General features: G+C 51.3%; 2 protein-coding genes across 3 annotated transcripts in view; both read left to right on the top strand.

The window, feature by feature from the left end:
• hacd4 (3-hydroxyacyl-CoA dehydratase 4) overlaps positions 1 to 21,364 on the top strand; it is a 237,277-nt gene that overhangs the window by 211,319 nt on the left and 4,594 nt on the right. For both annotated transcript variants that reach the window (XM_072516929.1, XM_072516928.1), the window contains exons 4-5: positions 1,796 to 1,908; positions 19,192 to 19,298. In XM_072516929.1, coding sequence (XP_072373030.1) covers positions 1,796 to 1,908; positions 19,192 to 19,298 — 220 coding nt within the window. The remainder of the gene's footprint in view (positions 1 to 1,795; positions 1,909 to 19,191; positions 19,299 to 21,364) is intronic.
• LOC140429936 (sodium-coupled monocarboxylate transporter 2-like) lies at positions 10,079 to 11,420 on the top strand. Its single transcript, XM_072517528.1, is given in 4 exon segments — positions 10,079 to 10,312; positions 10,314 to 10,419; positions 10,422 to 11,248; positions 11,250 to 11,420. Coding segments are annotated over 4 exon segments (1,338 nt in total).

Here is a 21,364-nt window from a genome sequence, read left to right on the forward strand (position 1 = left end):
CCTGTGATTATCCCTCTCTCCAGTTGCTCCGTCTGGATCTGTCAAGACTTAATTACCTGCAAAGACTCTCAATCAAAGTATTGCCTTGCACCTTTGACTTTGTCTATATATGTGTATATATACAGGGTGGAATTTAACGGCAGCATTTCTAAGTTCATTTGTGGTGGGTTTTTCTGGGAGTCGTCCACCGGCTCTGCCGGTGAGTTCCCCACTGCTATCAAATGACACTTTTTTGATCCCTGGAGAGTTTCTTTCCGGTTCAGCCCACACATTTTTTCAGCACTAGGGAACTGAACTCCGAGATCGGGCTGCCATTTTGAAAGGGTGCTCCAATCCCGAAGTGCGATTGTGGGTCCCCCACATCCCACACCCAGGGGCAATGTCACCCCACACCCCTGCCAAGTGAAGACACCCAGCTATGGAGTCCCTGAGGGCTCCCCTATTTCCGCCCCCCCCCTACCCGCTACTGGCCCCTCCTCTCCAGGACCACCAACGGCCATCCCCCCAACCTCCCAGAGGCCCCTACACACCTGCCCTGGAACCCCCTGTCCTTCAGACCGCCCTTCCACCACCTTTCATAGGAATGGCCCCGCCGGGCCCTGACCAAGGCAGTGCCACCAGGCAACTTGGCAGTGTCAGGGTGACAGTGCCAAGGTGCCAGCTGAGCAATGCCAAAGTGTCTGAGTTCCAGGGGAGGGCCAGGGAGCCACCCTGCCCTATCCCTGACCACCCAAGGGCCTCCAATATACTTGGAGAATCCCCCGCATGTCGTTCTGCCTCGTCCATGTTTGTGTGGACCAGTACTGAATGGGGCCCAGCTGTGGTCTCGCTGGGGAGGCTGGTCGTTCCTGGGAGGCCGGTAGATCCAGGCAGGCTTGCCTAAGTAGGTTTAAACCCTACTTATGCGTGCACCGTTTGGTCATGTCCCCTTTGGAAGGGATTCTGATTTTAATGCCTCGAGGGACTTGGGTGCATCCCGAGGGATGCAAACGTTGCTGGGAAGCCTTATGGAGGCCTCTCCCAGGATCTATGGCCTCGTTGCACCCGAGCGAGAGCGCAACATGGCCGGTAGATCACGCCTGTAATATTATACAATATAATAGCGATAAAATAATAACAATAAATCAACATAATATTAGAATCAATACATTATAGTCATCACATAATATTGTCCAATCATACTCTCACTGCAGAGAGGACGTGGTGTTCATGCTGACCCTCCGAAAGAACAATGCAATTAGTTCCACTTGCCCAGTTCAGAAAACTGTTTTTTTAAGGAAGACACTCCTGAATCTAACTTCCTTTTAGCGATTGCAATCCAGATACAACAACTCGCTGCATAAAAAAAGGTCTCCTAACCTCCAATCTGGTGTTGTTGTCAATTATCTCAAACCAGTGCCCTCTGGTTACCAAGCCTGGCTGCTCGTTTGGAACATTTTTTTTTGCTGAAATCAGATCAATCAAACTAATTTTTTTTTAAAAACTGCTCCTCTAAGTAAAAAGTTTATCACAGGTTCTTTATATTAGTGTTGAACATCAGTTTCGCCTAACCTGGTCTGGTCTGTCACAGAGAAACAATCCCGCATGGTCTGTGTCCACAGCTTCAGATTTCAGTCATTCTGATCAATAGTGTACATTTGCAGGTAAAGGAGTAGATGCAATAAATAGATAGCAGAATCTGGGAGGAAAATATTGCTATTTTTCAAATTGTCAGATCATTTGAGTGAACTTCACCTGTGAGCATGAGTGGAAAGCTCACAGATTTATCGTCCATATTGCTGATTTATATTTTCAGGTTACAGAGAGGAACATAATCCTTTTTGTGGTCATCACCAGTCAAGAGGAGATGCAGTCCAAAAATGTTGTTTGGGCCTTGTTTTCCCTCTGGAGCACCCTGGATGTAATCAAGTAAGTAACTGGAGAGTATGATTGACCAATAGCCGACTGAGTGAAACCTCTGTAAATCTTAGTGTGTAGCAAAATAAACTTCCAGAAAAAAAGCTCATCAAGCACAACTTCAGAGTTAGGCCTTATTTAGGCTCAATTTGATCTCATAACAATCGGATCAAACATGTCAACTTTTGATACCTCACATTATAACACTCAGCATCTCGTGGACCCAGTCAACCTTTTGCTGCGAAGAATCACCGAAGTTGCTCCTCTGTCCCTTCAATTCCACTCCTCACAGGACAGGTGACTGAAGCATCAGAACAGGCCCCTATTACTGCTTCACAGCAGAGGCAAGGATGGAAGGCAGTGAATGGCTGGCAATAACAGCAGAGGGGCAAGAATAAGTAGAAGTGAAAAGGAAGATAAAGAACGGATAGCAGTGTAGGTGAGAAATGAAAGGGAAAATAATTTAAAATAAAGGGGAGAGGGAAGGTGAGACATGATGACAATAAGGGGGAGAGAAGTGCGTGATAATGGAAAGGGAAGGAGGAAGTTGACTGTATATTGAAGTTAGTCAGCAAAGTAAATGCCAGCAGTAAATGAGAAGGACTGGGTGGAGGCTGGGGATTGGGAGGGATGCGGTGGAGGTTGGAGATTGGAAGGGGACAAGATGGAGGCTGAGGATTGGGAGGGGAGTGGATGGAGGCTGGAGATTGTGAGGGCACTGGGAGGAGGCTGGAGATTGGGGGGGGGGGGACTAGGTGGAGGTTCGGGGGGGGGGGTGGAGGCTGGAGATCATGAGGGACTGGATGGAGGGTGGAGATTGAGGGGGGAACTGGGTGGAGGGTGGAGATTGTGAGGGTCTGAGTGGAGGGTGGAGATTGTGAAGGACTGGGTGGAGGTTGTGAGGGACTGGAGGCTGGGGATTGTGAGGGACTGAGTGGAGGTTGGAGATTGGGGGGGGGGGCTGGGTGGAGGGTGGAGATTGTGAGGGATTGGTTGGAGAGTGAAGATTGTGAGGTACTGGGTGGAGAGTGAAGATTGTGAGGTACTGGGTGGAGAGTGAAGATTGTGAGGGACTGGGTGGAGAGTGAAGATTGTGAGGGACTGGGTGGAGGTTGGGGATTGGGAGGGACTAAGTGGAGGGTAGAGATTGTGAGGCACTGAGTGGAGGGTAGAGATTATGAGGGACTGGGTGGAGGCTGGAGATTGTGAGGGACTGAGTGGATGGTGGAGATTGTGAGGGACTGGGTGGAGGCTGGAGATTGTGAGGGACTGAGTGGATAGTGGAGATTGTGAGGGACTGGGTGGAGGCTGGAGATTGTGAGGGACTGAGTGGATGGTGGAGATTGTGAGGGACTGAGTGGAGATTGGGGATTGGGAGGGACTGAGTGGAGGGTGGGGATTGTGAGGGACTGAGTGGAGGGTGAAGATTGTGAATGACTGAGTAGAGGGTGAAGATTGTGAGGGACTGGGTGGAGATTGTGAGGGACTGGGTGGAGATTGTGAGGGACTGGGTGGAGGCTGGAGATTGTGAGGGACTGGGTGGAGGCTGGAGATTGTGAGGGACTGAGTAGAGGGTGAGGATTGTGAGGGACTGGGTGGAGGTTGGGGACTGTGAGGGACTGAGTGGAGGGTGGAGATTGTGAGGGACTGGGTGGAGGCTGGAGATTGTGAGGGACTGAGTGGAGGGTGGGGATTGGGAGGGACTGGGTGGAGGTTGGGGATTGTGAGGGACTGGGTGGAGGGTGGGGATTGGGAGGGACTGAGTGGAGGGTGGGGATTGTGAGGGACTGAGTGGAGGGTGGGGATTGTGAGGGACTGAGTGGAGGGTGGGGATTGCGAGGGACTGGGTGGAGGCTGGAGATTGAGGTGGGACTGAGTGGAGGCTGGAGATTGTGAGGGGCTGGGTGGAGGGTGGGGATTGGGAGGGACTGAGTGGAGGGTGGGGATTGTGAGGGACTGAGTGGAGGGTGGGGATTGTGAGGGACTGAGTGGAGGGTGGGGATTGTGAGGGACTGAGTGGAGGTTGGGGATTGGGAGGGACTGAGTGGAGGTTGGGGATTGGGAGGGACTGAGTGGAGTGTGGAGATTGGGAGGGACTGGGTGGAGGCTGGAGATTGGGAGGGACTGGGTGGAGGATGGGGATTGTGAGGGACTGAGTGGAGGGTGGGGATCGTGAGGGACTGGGTGGAGGGTGGGGATTGGGAGGGACTGAGTGGAGGGTGGGGATTGGGAGGGACTGAGTGGAGGGTAGAGATTGTGAGGGACTGAGTGGAGGGTAGAGATTGTGAGGGACTGGGTGGAGGCTGGAGATTGGGAGGGACTGAGTGATGGTTGGAGATTGGGAGGGGCTGAGTGGAGATTGGGGATTGTGAGGGACTGAGTGGAGGGTGGAGATTGTGAGGGACTGGGTAGAGTGTGGAGATTGGGAGGGACTTTGTGGAGGCTGGGGATTGGGGGGGGGACAGGGTGGAGGGTGGAGATTGTGAGGGACTGGGTGGAGGCTGGAGATTGTGAGGGACTGGGTGGAGGCTGGAGTCTGCACATCCTCCCCGTGTGTGCGCTGGTTTCCTCCGGGTGCTTGGGTTCCTCCCACAGTCCAAAGATGTGCGGGTTAGGTGGATTGGCCATGATAAATTGCCCTTAGTGTCCAAAATTGCCCTTAGTGTTGGGTGGGGTTACTGGGTTACAGGGATAGGGTGGCGGTATTGACCTTGGGTAGGGTGCTCTTTCCAAGAGCCGGTGCTGGGCCGAATGGCCTCCTTCTGCACTGTAAATTCTATGATAATCTATGATGATTGTGAGGGACTGGGTGGAGGGTGGAGATTGTGAGGGACTGGGTGGAGGGTGGAAATTGTGAGGGACTGAGTGGAGGGTGGAGATTGTGAGGGACTGGGTTGAGGATGGGGATTGTGAGGGACTGAGTGGAGGGTGGGGATTGTGAGGGACTGAGTGGAGGGTGGGGATTGTGAGGGACTGGGTGGAGGCTGGGGATTGTGAGGGACTGAGTGGAGATTGTGAGGGACTGGGTTGAGGATGGGGATTGTGAGGGACTGAGTGGAGGGTGAGGATTGGGAGGGACTGAGTGGAGGGTGGGGATTGGGAGGGACTGGGTGGAGGTTGGGGATTGGGAGGGACTGAGTGAAGGTTGGGGATTGTGAGGGACTGAGTGGAGATTGTGAGGGACTGGGTGGAGGTGTGGGTTGTGAGTGACTGAGTGGAGGGTGAGGATTGGGAGGGACTGGGTGGAGGTTGGGGATTGGGAGGGACTGAGTGGAGTGTGGAGAATGGGAGAGACTGGGTGGAGGCTGGAGATTTTGAGGGACTGAGTGGAGGTTGGAGATTGGGAGGGGCTGAGTGGAGATTGGGGATTGTGAGGGACTGAGTGGAGGCTGGTGATTGTGAGGGACTGGGTGGAGAGTGAAGATTGTGAGGGACTGAGTGGAGAGTGAAGATTGTGAGGGACTGGGTGGAGGCTGGAGGTTGTGAGGTACTGGGTAGAGGGTGATGATTGTGAGGGACTGGGTGGAGTATGGGGATTGTGAGGGATTTAGAGGAGGGTGGAGATTGTGAGGGACTGAGTGGAGGGTGGGGATTGTGAGGGTCTGGGTGGAGGTTGGAGATTGTGAGGGACTGGGTGGAGGATGGGGATTGTGAGGACTGAGTGGAGGGTGGGGATTGGGAGGGACTGGGTGGAGGTTGGAGATTGTGAGGGACTGTGTGGAGGGTGGAGATTGGGAGGGACTGAGTGGAGATTGGGGATTGTGAGGGACTGGGTGGAGGGTGGGGATTGGGAGGGACTGAGTGGAGGGTGGGGATTGTGAGGGACTGAGTGGAGGGTGGGGATTGTGAGGGACTGAGTGGAGGGTGGGGATTGTGAGGGACTGAGTGGAGGGTGGGGATTGTGAGGGACTGAGTGGAGGGTGGGGATTGGGAATTACTGAGTGGAGGTTGGGGATTGGGAGGGACTGAGTGGAGGGTAGAGATTGTGAGGGACTGGGTGGAGGCTGGAGATTGTGAGGGACTGGGTGGAGGGTGGAGATTGTGAGGGACTGAGTGGAGGGTGGAGATTGTGAGGGACTGGGTGGAGGGTGGAGATTGTGAGGGACTGAGTGGAGGGTGGAGATTGTGAGGGACTGGGTGGAGGGTGGAGATTGTGAGGGACTGAGTGGAGGGTGGAGATTGTGAGGGACTGGGTGGAGGGTGGAGATTGTGAGGGACTGGGTGGAGGGTGGAGATTGTGAGGGACTGGGTGGAGGGTGGAGATTGTGAGGGACTGAGTGTAGGGTGGAGATTGTGAGGGACTGGGTAGAGTGTGGAGATTGGGAGGGACTTTGTGGAGGGTGGGGATTGGGGGGGGGACTGGGTGGTGGGTGGAGATTGTGAGGGACTGGGTGGAGGCTGGAGATTGTGAGGGACTGGGTGGAGGATGGAGATTGTGAGGGACTGGGTGGAGGGTGGAGATTGTGAGGGACTGGGTGGAGGGTGGAGATTGTGAGGGACTGGGTGGAGGCTGGAGATTGTGAGGGACTGGGTGGAGGGTGGAGATTGAGAGGGACTGAGTGGAGGGTGGAGATTGTGAAGGACTGGGTGGAGGGTGGAGCTTGTGAGGGACTGGGTGGAGGGTGGAGATTGTGAGGGACTGGGTGGAGGCTGGAGATTGTAGGCTGGAGATTGTGAGGGTCTGGGTGGAGGTTGGAGATTGTGAGGGACTGAGTGGAGGGTGGAGATTGTGAGGGACTGTGTGGAGGGTGGAGATTGTGAGGGACTGTGTGGAGGGTGGAGATTGTGAGGGACTGAGTGGAGGGTGGAGTTTGTGAGGGACTGAGTGGAGGGTGGAGATTGTGAGGGACTGAGGGGAGGGTGGAGATTGTGAGGGACTGGGTGGAGGATGGAGATTGGGGCTTCCTGACAATTGTCATCTCTATTTGCAGTAGTGGGGATTTAAGCAATTCCTCTGCTGTAAGTATTTCTATGTTTCGTTTACTGTCTCTTAACACTAAACATTGGCCTTTTGACATCTTCAACAGGCACTGGGTAATGATCACTGTTACAGAATTATGTGGAGATAAAGGTGGTGACTTTACAAGGCTGACATGACCACATGTCCAAATATGTTAGTTTTTTATGCTTATCTTGCAAAGAGATATTTTATTTTATACTGAATGCATGCATGCATTCTGCCAAAGCGCCTGGTGACACGTGCATTAGTGAGGTGATGATAGTTGATGCTTTTCTGTCCATATGTTATCTTTGCCAATAATAATGTTTGTCAGTATGAAATGAATTTTGTGTGATGCTGATTCTGAGAAAGACATTTTCTCAAATGTTAGGTAACGCATCATTGAGCATGTTAGAGAATGACTCTTTTCTGTATCGGGGAGTGGTACTCATTTGGATCACCACGTAACTCTGAATACTATATTGAGAGTTCTCTGCGTATTTATATGAGACTCTAGAATTTTTGCTCTTTCATTTGAATTCTGAAGCAGCCCTGGAAGCTAACGTTTTAAATAAAATTTTCTCTGCGCTGTCACCACTGTGGGTGTGCCATCTGTGACTGTCCTTATGCACATTAACAGCTAGAAGACATTTAGTCAAGGAATTTGAGGACAACCGGCATCAATTGAACTATACCCTAAAGTTTCCAGCACAGAAATAAACCATTCAGCTCAGTTTGTCTACACTAGTGTTTATCGTCCGCATAATCCTTTTCCTGCCACCACCCTCGCCCTGCTGACTTTCAACATGTTGTGCTATTCTTTTCTCCCTATCTTGCTTCTCCTTAAATGCATCTGTGCTATTTGGCTCAACTAGTCCTTGTAGTAACAAGTTCCACATACTGAACCCTCTCTGAGCAAGGGGTTTCTCATTTATTAGTTACTATCTTTAAATTTACAGGGTGGGTTTCTCCGTCCCGCTGCCAGGGACTGGATTCTCCCTCCCGCCGTGCCAGATTTCTGGTTCAGCACGCCGGCGGGATGCTCCATTTCGCCAGCTGGTCAATGGGGTTTCCCACTGTGGGGCAGCCCCAAACTGTCGGGAAACCCCCGGGCTGCCGGCAAAATGGAGCATCCCGAAGGCGGAGAATCCAGCCCCAGATTTCTGGTGCGGCACGCCATCGGGATGCTCCGTTTCGCCGGCTGGTCAATAGATTTCCCATTGTGGGGCAGCCCCAAACTGTCGGGAAACCCCCGGGCTGCCAGTAATAAATGGCAGAGAATTCAGCCCACAGTCCCTGACTTTGGTCTCTCCTGCAAGTCTCTCCGTCATGCCTAGTGTGAATACGTGCGCGCCTGTTAGATCACTGGAGACGCCGAAATAGGGAACTGCGCCGGACGCCGATCGATTTCCAATCCAACCGGCCCGCTCCCGTTGGTGATATCTGGATCCTGCCACAGTGTGCCGAGAAAGAAATAATCACCAATTAAGGCCAAGCTCCATCTCATTCATGGGAAAGGACCCCCTACCGCACATTCTCCTGTGATCTAACCGGCTCCCCAGATAGCAGTCACATGGGTGCCCTTAAGCACACCTATTTAAAAGCGTGAAGCTAGCGCAATGGCTGCTGTGGGGATCGGAGGAGGTGAGTAACCATCATCGAAATGGGCAATCAGCCCAGGGGGTACCAGTGCTGCTGCCTCAGTGCTCGGAGCGAGTGGGGGAACTGGAGGTAGCAGGGGCTGGGGACGGACAGACCAGGTTCGGGGGTGGTGTTGCTAACTTTTGGTTGGTTCAATTGGCTCTGTTTTATAACCTTTGCTCTGTTTCTATAACCTTGGCTCTAGAGTCGCCAGGTATCTTTATGATACCGCCACGAGGTTCAAGTTCAAGTAATGATCAATAACTCAACACACCAACACACCAATTAGTAAGATTCAAATCAATACACATTTATTATACACAGTAAATTGCTACTCATGCATAAACTCTACTTTCTAGACTATTTCTATAACTAACAGGCCTATACTTAGCTTCAGACTGGCCCACCAGGTCAGGGGAACAAATGGTCTTTCGTTCGGGTTCTGAGTCTGCGGGATTCAAAAGCTGGTCTGGACTGGTAACTAGGAGCACCTATCTCGTAGCGAGTGTTGACTTGAGACTTACTTTCTTGGAGGCCGCCGGACAGTTCACTCTCAGGAGTTGCTTCACGTTGCTGAGTGACCCTGTCAAGAAGGACGATTTGAACTTGGGGGCTTTGCTTTATAGTCCCCAGGGTCTTCCCGCCCTTCGGGGCGGACCCTGTACCTGGTTTCAAGTGATTGGACTTCGTTCCAATCACTTGGTTTGATTTCTCCAATGCTGGAGCAGTTCCCTGATCGTTGGTCTTTAAGTGTCCGTTAACCTCTTTTGTGTTGGCTCCTGCTGGCGCCGAGGAGTCTGGCTTGGCTTTGTTTACCTTAAAATGTTTTGATTGTTCCCGGGGATCGCTCATTACTATGTAGATGGCTGCTACATTACTATGCAGATGGCTGCTTGCATCAATGCTTTCTGGGTTTCTGCAGAATCTAATACACAGTAAACTTGCACCTGCTAGTTTTTTGCCTGTGTTGGCTGAATTTCCCTTCAGCCTTTGCTGTTCTCCATTTTAAGTCGGGAAGTGGCCAACACGGGTGGCTACAGTGGTCGGCCGCCATTGGTGGGGGGGTCGCCCCTGGGCTAGGGGTGAGGGGCCAGCTCCTGTGGGTCCAACGTGTCTGGATCGTGTCTACCCATACCGGGGGCAACTTCAGCTGCTTCCTGTCCACCCAACTGAACACCCCTGGGACAGAGCCCTGTCCATGCTAATACGGGAGTGCATGTGCAAAGCAGGCCGGCCAGCACAACCGGCTCATTGGTTGGCACCTTGAAAAGGTGGGGAGGCTTGGAGAATTCGAGGGTCCCGAGGTGGAAGCTGTCACTGATTGTCAGTCTCTCACCCTCTCCAACTCCTTCCAGATATCACATGATGGATGATATTGTGGACCCCGCATGCAGCTGCCCTCATGGTGCTGCCTCCAGGCCAGACCGCCAGACACTGGAGAAGGCAATGGCAGCTGCATCGACAGAGGCTCGAGGCGGAACCTCACGTGCAGGGCCCCGCCCCATACCCTCATGACCCGACCGCCCATCAGGCTAGGGAGGAACCCAGAGGGGTGGCCAGCAACGGCCCAAAGTGTACAGGTGTCGCTGGTCGTTCAAAAAGATGTCAGACGAAATTGGGCCGTCACGCTCGGGACTGGAGGAGAAGGGAGGGACCGCAAACAAAATGCCCAAATTCCCGGTGGTCCTGTCCCTCACCACCAGCTTCATGTCGGCCATCACCGCGCTGGACGGCTCGGCCGAGGTCTACCGCAACAGTGCCGTCTTCGTCCTCTTCTCCTTCGCCTACGTCTTTGTGGTGGGCGTCACGGCCTACCTCTACCTGCCCGTTTTTTTCCCGCTCCGGCATCGCCAGCACCTCCGAGTATTTGGAATTGAGGTTCAGTAACGTGGTTCCTCTTGCTGACACTATTATATATATCCTGCAAACCATTCTCTATACAGGTGTGTGATTTATGCACCAGCACTGGCACTGAGTCAAGTGACTGGTTTTAATCTATGGGGTTCAGTGTTTGCGACAGGAAGTGTTTGCATCTTTTACCGCACCCTGGGTGGTTTGAAGGCAGTGGTGTGGACCGGCATGTTCCAGCTGCGTGTGATGGTTTGGGGATTTTTCATAGTTCTTATCCAAGGAACCATCAGTTTAGGAGGAAGCAGCAAGGTGATGAAGATAGCTGCGGAAGGCGAAAGACTCAATATATTTGATTCTTCTACAGATCCTTTGAGGCGTCATACATTTTGGACCTTGGTAGTAGGAGGCACGTTTACCTGGTTAGGAATTTATGGAGTGAATCAATCCATCATCCAAAGATGCCTTTCGTGCAAACCAGAAATACATGCCAAAATAGCACTGTTACTGAACTCGTTTGGACTCTGGGTGATCAATATCTGCGCCGTGTTCTGTGGGCTGATTATGTATGGGTTTTACGTAAACTGTGATCCTTGGATTGCAGGGTTCATATCAACACCAGACCAGCTAATGCCCTACTTTGTTATGAATATATGGTCGCACTTCCCAGGGCTTCCTGTACATTTTGTAGCCTGCGTATATAGTGGCACACTTAGCACAGTAGCTGCCAGCATTAATGCGCTGGCGACTGTAACGTATGAAGACTTTGTTGTGCATTTTTTCCCCAACTTGTCAAGCAAGATGAGCACCTGGCTCAGCCACGGCCTATGCGTGATGTTTGGTGTAATTTGTACTTCGATGGCAGTTCTGCCATCCTTCATGGGAGGAATTATACAGGTAGCACTCAGTATTCACAGCATGTGTGGGGGGGCCTATGCTTGGGTTGTTTTCCCTGGGCATTTTATTTCCTTGCACAAACTGGATTGATGCTGTTGGAGGCTTGGTAACTGGAGCAACTGTAGCGTTCTGGCCTGCAATTGGTGGGTTTGTTAACCCTGCACCAGTATCAAAGATAGACAGTGACCCTTATCTTTAAGTACCAGCGGTTGCATTCCACTGAACACATCGGATCATAGGACCCGGGGGCACAGCCTTCAATAAAAGGGAGTCACTTTAGAACAGAGATGAGGATAAATTTCTTCAGCCAGAGAGTGGTGGGTCTGTGGAATTCATTGCCACAGAGGGCGGTGGAGGCCGGGACGTTGAGTGTTTTTAAGACAGAAGTTGATAAATTCTTGATTTCTCGAGGAATTAAGGGCTATGGAGAGAGAGCGGGTAAATGGAGTTGAAATCAGCCATGATTGAATGGTGGAGTGGACTCGATGGGCCGAATGGCCTTACTTCCGCTCCTATGTCTTATAGTCTTATGGTATATTCAGTCCATTGCCAACCAAAGCCCACAAAGAAATAGACAGGGCTGAAATATAGACCGGAAGTGAAGCCTTCGTGAACCAGACCAGTCTGCAATTTGATTTGCATTTGGTTGGAGCAGTTCAAAAAGACCCGTTGGTATGGTGTGCTTCGCAGAGGGAGACCCAGCAGAGGCTGACCAGGAAAAGCGAATACAAGGTGATGAGTTGACAATGAAAATACCAACAGAAGAAGAGCTCAGTCAGGAAGGATTGAAAATTTCAACTATTTATGTCCGAGCACAGCAGCCTGATAGTATTGCTGATGCTGTTCCAGATGCAGAAATTGCTGTTCGTAATGCTGATTCTGTTCAAGATACAGAAATTTCTGCTAGTAATGTTGATGCTGTTAAAGATACAGATCTGTAGTTGCGCAAGATATTTGAGATGGATGTTAAAGAACTGTGAATTTGAAATTAACAAAAGTGAACTGTTATTAAAGGAGCTGATGAAACAATCATTTGACCCACATATAAGTTTAAAAAATCACAGGTGGGATTCTCCGGCCTCCCAGCCTCGTGTCCCTCGGCGGCTGGAGGCACGCCGTTCACCGGCGGTGGGATTCTCTGCTCCCGCTGCTGTCAATGGGATTTCCCATTGAAGCCACCTCACGCCGCGGGGGAACCCCCGGGGCGAGGGTACTCTGCCAGTGGGCCCAGACAGTCCCGCCACCAGCGAACGGCTGGAAAATTTGGCCCATATGTTTGCGAATGGTTAACGAGCCAAATGGGGAAAAAGCTACTACCTAGCCATTCGGAGCTGTACACTTCATCGGACACTTGCAAAAGGTCCCCCAATTCAACAGTGGACAGCCGGGTGGGTGGCAGGGCGGACTGAGTGCTGAGAGCTCTCGCCATTAATTAACTCTTCAATAAGAGTACTTTCAGAACAACTGGAATATCAGTCTGGTACGTTCCACATTTCATGAACGGGATAATGAGTCTTTATCTTGGAGCTTTTGATGAACTCATTCGAGAGGGCAACTGCATGCTATTTTGATATCATGTAACTGTTTGCAGAGAATAAACTTGGGTTACAATAAAAAAGATGTCAGACAGCATGCCGCAGGAGATAGTGGGATGGCAGTAGCGCAGTGGTATTGTCGCTGGACTAGTAATCCAGAGTCCCATAAATAAAATTTTTTTAAAAGACGCCACCTGAACAAGGAGATGGTGCGGCCCCTGTTCCAGTCCTATGTACTTATGGACTTGGCACCAAATGGAGGAGGATACCCGCTCCCTGTGGCCGTCAAGGTCACCACAGCCCTGAACCTTCATGCTTGGTTTTATTCCAGGGCTCGAGCGGGGACCTGTGTGGCATATCCCAACCAACAACTCAAAAGTGCATCCGTGAAGTGCCTGTTTGCCTGGGCAGCTGACTGTATAAACTTTGACTTGGACAGGCCCATCAAGATGCCTGGGTAGCAGGATTCTCTGCCATCACCGGAATGCCCCAGTTCCAGGGGGTAATAGATGGCATGCATCCCGTTTTGCACACACCGGGTGGTCTGGGAGCACCCTTCATCAATACGAAGGGGATACACTCCCTGAACGTTCAACTCTTCCCAGGAAGTGTGCACAACAGCTACATCCTGGGGCAGTCGAAGATCCCCGATGTCTTCGAGGGATACCCCAGGATGACCGCTTGGGGGATAAGGGATACCCAGCTGTACGGCGGCTCATGTCGCTACCCGGGCTGTCGTTGAACGGTACATCAGACTGCTGAAAATGCGGATCAGATGCATTGACCGCTCTGATGGTGCACAGCAGTACACCCCATGGAGGGTCACCCACTTTGTTGTGGTCTGCTGTGCCCTCCACAGCCTGGCACAGCAGTGGGGCGATGTACTGGAGGTGAAGGAACATGTGGCCTCATCTGAGGAAGAGCCTGACCAGGAGGGGCTGGACCAGGAGGGGGCTGGAGGAAAAGCAAGGGGAGGACCTGCGGGAGCAGCCAGAGGATGGAGAACAGCGGCGACGAGGGTCCGGCTTGCACGGAGAAACAGGGAGGCCCTCAACCTCGGCTGCTTCTCATAGGACGTGGCTTCGTCCGTCATCACCCCCCCACCCCACCCAACCACCTCTGCCTCCCCTACCCCCTGCCCACAACCATTCCCCCACCACCCCAATCGCTTTGTTACACCCTCCCAGAGTCTGTGGAACATCATTCTGGGCCTGTGTTGGCACTGTCAGCGGATCAGTAAGCAACGCAGAAGGGTGATGATCAGAGCTGGTTTAGTTCAGTAGGCTAGACAGCTGGTTCGTGATGCAGAACAAGGCCAGGAGCGTGGGTTCAATTCTCGTACCAGCTTATCCGAACAGGCACCGGAATGTGGCGACTAGGGGCTTTTCACAATAACTTCATATTTGTGACAATAAAAAGGTTATTATTATTATAACCCGCTGTGAGGTGAGTTCTGGTGTTCCTCAATCTATGCCGCAGTCTGACTCCTGTCTGTCTGCTGACAGGGGGCTCACACCCATCACCTGCATGTGGTATGCTTTGGAGGGGCGCGGGGGGGCAGATGTCTGCACCATGGTGTCAACGCCCTCAGCGATGCCCCTGCTGGGAATGGGTAGGGATGCTGGTGGGTGCAAGGATACAGACATGGTATTGAGCTGGAGGGTTTGGGGTGGGTGGTACAATGCCAACCGCAGCGTTACCGGGGGAGCAGGGGTGACAGGTGGGACCAGTGCCAGAGGGCTGGTATCATAGAATTTACAGTGCAGAAGGAGGCCATTCGGCCCATCGAGTCTGCACCAGCCCTTGGAAACAGCACCCTACTTAAGCCCATGCCTCCACCCCATCCCCATAACCTAGTAACCCCACCTATCCTGAACACTAAGGGCAATTTAGCATGGCCTATTCACCTAACCTGCACATCTTTGGACTGTGGGAGGAAACCGGAGTACCCGGAGGAAACCCACGCAGACACGGGGAGAACGTGCAGACTCCACACAGACAGTGACCCAAGCCGGAATCGAACCTGGGACCCTGGAGCTGTGAAGCAACAGTGCTAACCACTGCACCACCATGCTGCCCGAAACCATATGACAACTCATTTGCGGCCCTGGCTGGAGGTCCTCCTGGTGGCACTCCCCGTCCTGTCTGCACTCCATTGCATCAAACAGTCGGGACAGGTTGGCATCCCTGAATGGAGCGGGTCTGCACGGTGGCATGGGTGCGTACTGTCTGGGGTTTGCTCTGTGGGATTGGTTTAAGAGCTGCTCCCCTTTGTTAGCGGGAGCTGCCGGGCATGGACCCAGCGAATCAGCTGGTGGGACAGTCATTTCCAACCTGAAGCCCGTGGGGCATCATTACCGGCCCTAATTGGCGTCAGATACCAGTGGCGGGCTCGCCGAGTCGGCTTTGGGAAGCACCCGGCAATTCTTGCTCGTTACCGCACTTCGAAACCTTTCCATTAGATCGCGCCCCTTGCCAACAGCTATTGCATCAAACCCTTGCATAACCTGAAAGAATCTATCAGGTCGCCTTTCTGCCTTTCCTTTTGAGAGAAAAAGAGCCCCAGACTTTTCTGCCTTTCCTGATAAGCATTACCTCTCCGTTCTGCTTAAGATAAGGGGGAAATGAGCAGGAATGCAGGCAAGGACAAGAAAATGCAATAACTGGAAACTTACATTTTGCTAAGGTTTAAAACAATGTCCTATAATTTACTGTAGCAGCCCATCCAGCGGCATCTGCACATTTAGATTTTTACCTTTCTTGCGTGTCGAGCTGCTGACTGTACAAGTGGATGATGGGGTGGTGAAGAAAACCAACTAACTGAGACCTGAGTGAACTGCGTATCTCCTTCAGCAATCAGATTGAGGGAGTGGAAAATAAACAGCAGAAGAATAAATCATCGTTGGCAAAATCAATGTCAAATCAGGTACAGACAGGGAAATAAGAGGGGAAAGCAAAGGTAGATAAAGAGAAAAAATGATAGAATGGAAACATCAGAAAATTACATTTTTTTAAACTTACCAACAACTAAAAGCAGAAGGAATATACTTGTAAGAGTTAATTTTCAGAGTTGGAGAGGTTGACTGACAACACTGTTATGCTGATAAAGGTGTATTTAGAATGAAATGGACAAGACTTAACTTTCTGCAGTGAATTTCATTCGTATCTGCCACAAACATACAGCAAAGTCATGGGCGGGATTCTCCACTCCCGCGCCGAAGAGCCCACGCCATCGTGAACGCCGTTGAGGTTCATGATGGCGTGAAACGGCCCCGATCCCGACCGATTCAGGCCCCGACAATGGGCTAGGATGGGGGCCGCGTCATCTACACGTGCCAGGCCTTGTCGCCGCGTAAAGGCGCCGCATAGATGACGCGGCCGGCGCCGCATAACGGGCATCAGCCGCGCATGCGTGGTTGCCGTCCTCTCTGAGCTCACCCCGCAAGAAGATGGCGGACGGATCTTGCGGGGCCGCGGAAGGAAGGAGGTCCTCCTTCAGAGAGGACAGCCCGACGATCGGTGGGCACCGATCATGGGCCATGCCACATTTGAGGTAGCCCCTGGTGCAGGACCTCCACCCCAGCGTTACCGCGCTGTTCCCGACGGCAGCGACCAGGTGTGGACGGCACCGGGAGGAACCCGCCGTTTTGGCCTGGTCGCTCGGCCCATCCGGGCCTGAGAATAGCGGGGGTGCCGGAGAATCGCCATTTTGGGTGGCTCCGGCGATTCTCCGGCCTGCGGCCCGCGGAACCCGACGGGGCCGTTCCCGCCACTTGGGAGAATCGCGGGAGGGCGTCGGACCAGCGTCCTGGGAAATTTTGGCGGCCCAGGCGATTCTCCCAACCGGCGCGGGAGTGGAGAATCTCACCCATGTTGTTCCAAATGTGTGGCAAACAGCTAAATGCCGGTGTCAGGAAACTAATGGTGGAGCAACGCAACTTGAATGGCAACTTATGGCTATTTCAATTGAACCATGTATCAGTGCCTCGCTGTAAGTTACTCTACCATTTGCATATGAATATTGATGAGTGTCATTAAGCTCACTGCCGAATTTACTTAAAGTTTTGAAAGTCTGTTCAGGCTGATGAAAAGAAGTAAGAACATAAGAAATCAGTCATTCAGCCCTTTGAGCCTGTTCCACCATTCAGTAAGATCAGGGTTAATCTGATTATGGTCTTCCCTCACTCCATGCTCTCCTCCCCCACCCCACCCCAAATCCTGGGTTCTTTTGTAAATCGGCGGGACTCTCTGACCCTGTGCCGCCATGACGCCGGCACACGATTCTCCGCAGAGCGCCATTGGTGCTGGCGAAGTTGGCGCGGTGCAGGTCGTGGCCGCTCTACGCGGTTGGCCCGCCGATTCTCTGGCCCGGATGGGCCGAGCGGCCGTAAGAAAAGAGCCGAGTCCCGCCGGTGCCATTCTAACCTGCTCTGGGCCGATGGAACCTCGGCGTGCAAGGGTCGGGAGGCGGCCTTTGGGGGGCAAGGGGGGGGTCCGGCCCCCCCGGGGGGGGGGGGGGGGCGGGTCTCCGATGTGGCCTGGCCCGCGATCGGGGCCCACTGATCGGCGGTCCGGCCTCTGTGGCTGGGGGCCTCCTTTCCAATGCGCCAGCCCCCGTAGTCCTGCACCATGCTGCGTCGGGGACGGCGCGTCGAAGGAGGCCACTGCGCATGCGCGCATTGGCGCCGGCGCAACTGCGCATCCCGCGGAGCCCAGTTCACGCCGGGGTCTGCAGCTGGAGCGGCGCAAACTGCTACAGTGCCGTGCTGGCCCCTGTAGGGGCCAGAATTAGTCGTGGGAGAGGCCCGTTCACGACATCATAAAACGCGACGCCGTTTACGACGGCGTGGACACTCTGCCGTGGGATGGGAGTATCCCGCCCCTGTTTAACTCTGCTTAGAATATATTGCCCCAGCCTCCACTGCTCTCCATGGAAGAGAATTCTAAACATTAATGACTGTCTGATAGATACAATTCTTCCTCATCTCCATTTTAAATCAGAGGCTCCATATTTTGAAACTGTTCCCTACCCAGTTCTTCATTCCCTTACAAGTGGAAACATCCTCTCAGTATCTATAATAGAATCCCTACATTGCAGAAGGAGGCCATTCGGCCTATTGAGTCTGCACCGATCCTCCAAAAGAGCACCCTACCTAGGTCCATTCCCCCACCCTAACCCCACAACCCTATCTAGCGTTTGGACACTAAGGGGCAATTTAGTATGCCCAAGCCACCTAACTTGTACATCTTTGGACTGTGGGAGGAAACTGGAGCACCTGGAGGAATCCCATGCAGACACTGGGAAAATGTACCAACTCCACACAGTCATCCAAGGTCAGAATTAAATCCAGGTCCTTGGCGCTGTGAGGCAGCAGTGTTAACTACCATGCCGCCCCATCATGTCAAGTCCCCTCAAAATCTAACGTGTCGTAACTTCCTCGGAATGGCAATCAGTGCCGGATCGTAACTTTGTGCCCAATTACTTACATTAAATTCCATCCATGCCTGTCTCGCCCAACTTTTCAACTCAAGCTGGGCGAGATCCAGCCAACACAGCTTGCCCTGAGGCCTAGTGTCGAAGTCCAGCTCCGTCAAAGTGAAGGAGGACATGCCCTTTTTTTTTTTACAGCACTAGCTGCCGTAAACCAGGTAAGTCGGACCTTGGGAGGTTTGGGATCTCGGTTGTGGAGGGGTTCGGGTTGGCGCTGGGGTGGGGAATGGGACAGGCCTGCAGGGGAGTTATGCGTTTCTTGGCAATTGCCATCCAAACCTTACCTGTGAAGTTCTGAGAGCAGTTCCCCGGTGTATCTTTGGAATACCACCTCCACCCCCTACCCCCACCCCAATCCAATGCTGCAAAGCCTGGACGTTCCGGCTCATATGTTTCAATAAGATCAGCTCCCATTCTTTTAAACCCCAATGAGTGTAGGCCAAAACTGCCCAACTTTTCTTCATAAGACAAACCCTTCATCCCAGGAATCAGCCTAGTGAACCTTCTCTGAACTGCTTCTAATGCAAGTATGTCCCTCATTAAGTAGGTTGACCAAGACTGTACACAATACTCTCGGTGTGCTCTCACCAATGCCCTGTGCAGTTGTCACAAGACTTCCCCACTTATACACTGTCCCCCTTACAATAAAGGCTAACATTCCATTGCCTTCCTGAGTACTTGCTGTACCTGCATGCTGACTATCTGTGATTCATGTACAAGGGCATCCTGGTCCCTCTGTAATATATCTGATGACTGTTTATAAGTAACTCTCATGTATTCATTCCATGATATGTAAACAGCATTTCAGACTAGGTGACAGCATGGCTTCCTAATACAAAAACCACCCCGAAACCTCAATATTTTTTTTCTGTGAAATTGAAACTACAGATAGTTTGTAATTAAATGAGCTGTCTCTAACACTGTAACGCCATCATAAATTACAGGTACCCATATCGCATGTTGTCAGTCATTGGAACTGATTTGCAGATTTTATCATGGATTCATCATTGCCTTTGGATTCCGCTTTCCCCTTCAATAATGGTGACAGAAGGTACGTTTGCTCACTCCTTTCTTAAACCTCGGTAATGATGTTCCACAGAATTTATTTGTGCTCTTCTCAATTCTTTATCGATTATCTTCTTCTATTTTTTTCCCACCCTTTTATCTCCCACTATAATCTTTCTGCAACAATGATCTTGTCTCACTGAGGGTAGGTTAGAGGCATGCTCTCAAGCCTTTACTACCAGGGCTTGGTTATAAGCCTCAAACAATATAGTGTTGAATTCCCGTCTCCTCATATGATCATTAATATTGAAGCTTTGGAAAAGGTGCAGAGGACTGCCACAAAATTAATTCCTAGTTTAAATGCAAATAGGCCCAAAGGGCTGTGACTCCATACGTTAGAGAAGCATAGACTTGGAGCTAATTTAATTGAAGTTTAAAGGATAATGAAGAGACTAGATAATATTTATGTAGACCAGTTGTGTGAATTGAGGACTGGGGTCACAGTTTTAATATGTAAGGATAGAAATAGCCTTGATGTTAGGAGTTTCAGCTTTTCCTACAGAACTGTGGCCTTGTAAAATAGGATGACCGCTCATCTGGTAGGCTGGCCATCCATCTAGTTTTATACAGGACGGTCCAGTTTTCTATTGGCCGGTCCCTTTATGTCTGGTATTTTTATTTTGGTGTTACTCACAATGCAAATGGTCACTGCCCTGAATAGGATTGTCCCTGTGCCATCGCGCTGCCACAGTGACACACTGCCAGGGGCCTGTGCTCGTGCTATCTCAGTCAGCCTGGCACAGCATATTTGGTCACCTGCTACAGAGACGCAGCCCCAGAGTGTGTTGCGGGCCCGCAAATACCAATGAGTTCACCTCACCGGTTCCGTGGACCAAACTTGAAAAGTGGCCGGCTACCGAGCACGGAGGCTCGCGATGGAATAACGGAGTACAGAATTAGGGCAACCCATTCATCCCATTTTATACTGCACAGTCTAGTTTTCAGCTGCTCTGGTGTCCACTATCCCTGAGCTATAGCAATGGTCACCCTACAATCTATCAACACTGAATGCCTCTAAACTGGACCTGTTTCCAGGTAAGGCAGAGGCCGCCTCATACAAGAATTGTCTTGTATTGTTATTCAGGGCTAGGGCGGTGTCATGGAGTAGATTCAATTGCCTGAGGGGGCTGAGGAAGAATTTCCATGCCTTTTTCTCTTAATTGCCCATGTTTTAAGTCTTTTTTTTGACTCACCCAAGAGATTGCTTAACTCTGGGTTGGGTGGAGACCATACTGGTAAAGTTGAAAATGTGAGACAAGCCCCTCTGCTTCTCAGTGCTGCAAGCGGAGGAAGAAGCACGAACACTGAATAAATGCAGGCAGGGTTTTGAAAGAGTAAACCATCAAGTCTTTAATAGTATCTTTCTCTATCCAAACCCAGTTAAAAATGGAGTTGTTAATTCAATGGTGCAGCAGGAATGTGTGACTCATTATTGAGCAGCTTGTCTGCTGTGTGGACAAGAAACAAATCTCAAGCTGCAAGATATATTATCACACTGATAAGAATGACAATCGCAAATGCACCTATTTGCAATAAAGCTTGACAAATGGGACATTGGTGGGAAAAATGACAAAGTTTGAAGACTTTGCAATACTGCTCCTTTTGGGTTTCTAACTAGCAAATTGATCTGAGAAAAGATATGGCAGATGATGTTGATGGTGTGACTTCCTTAATCACAGATACAGGCAGGGGGCGAGGTGACAACCTGAAGAGAAAAGATAGTAAATGAGATTGAACAAGTTACATTTTTATTACATTACGTTTACATCCACTGACTATTTTCAGTGTTACTTTGCGGTTTGGCTTTCCACTTATTCGGCTGTGCTGCCCTGACCTGTCAACATGATTGCTTTTCAACCCTAGCTTCTGAGACATGCCCTCAGCTACACAAGCATGACAATTCAATTCTCCACAGTCTGGGTCTGTCAAATGAGACTTGTCATATTCAGCAGTACATTCAAAGCAGTTTTGTAGTGTGGATTTATTTTGACTGGAAACTGGGTGGAGTCTGTCACAACTCATTTGTGACTCTGAGTGACAAGACTTTCATCC

Source organism: Scyliorhinus torazame, chromosome 9, assembly GCF_047496885.1.
Source record: "Scyliorhinus torazame isolate Kashiwa2021f chromosome 9, sScyTor2.1, whole genome shotgun sequence".
Lineage (NCBI taxonomy): Eukaryota > Metazoa > Chordata > Chondrichthyes > Carcharhiniformes > Scyliorhinidae > Scyliorhinus > Scyliorhinus torazame.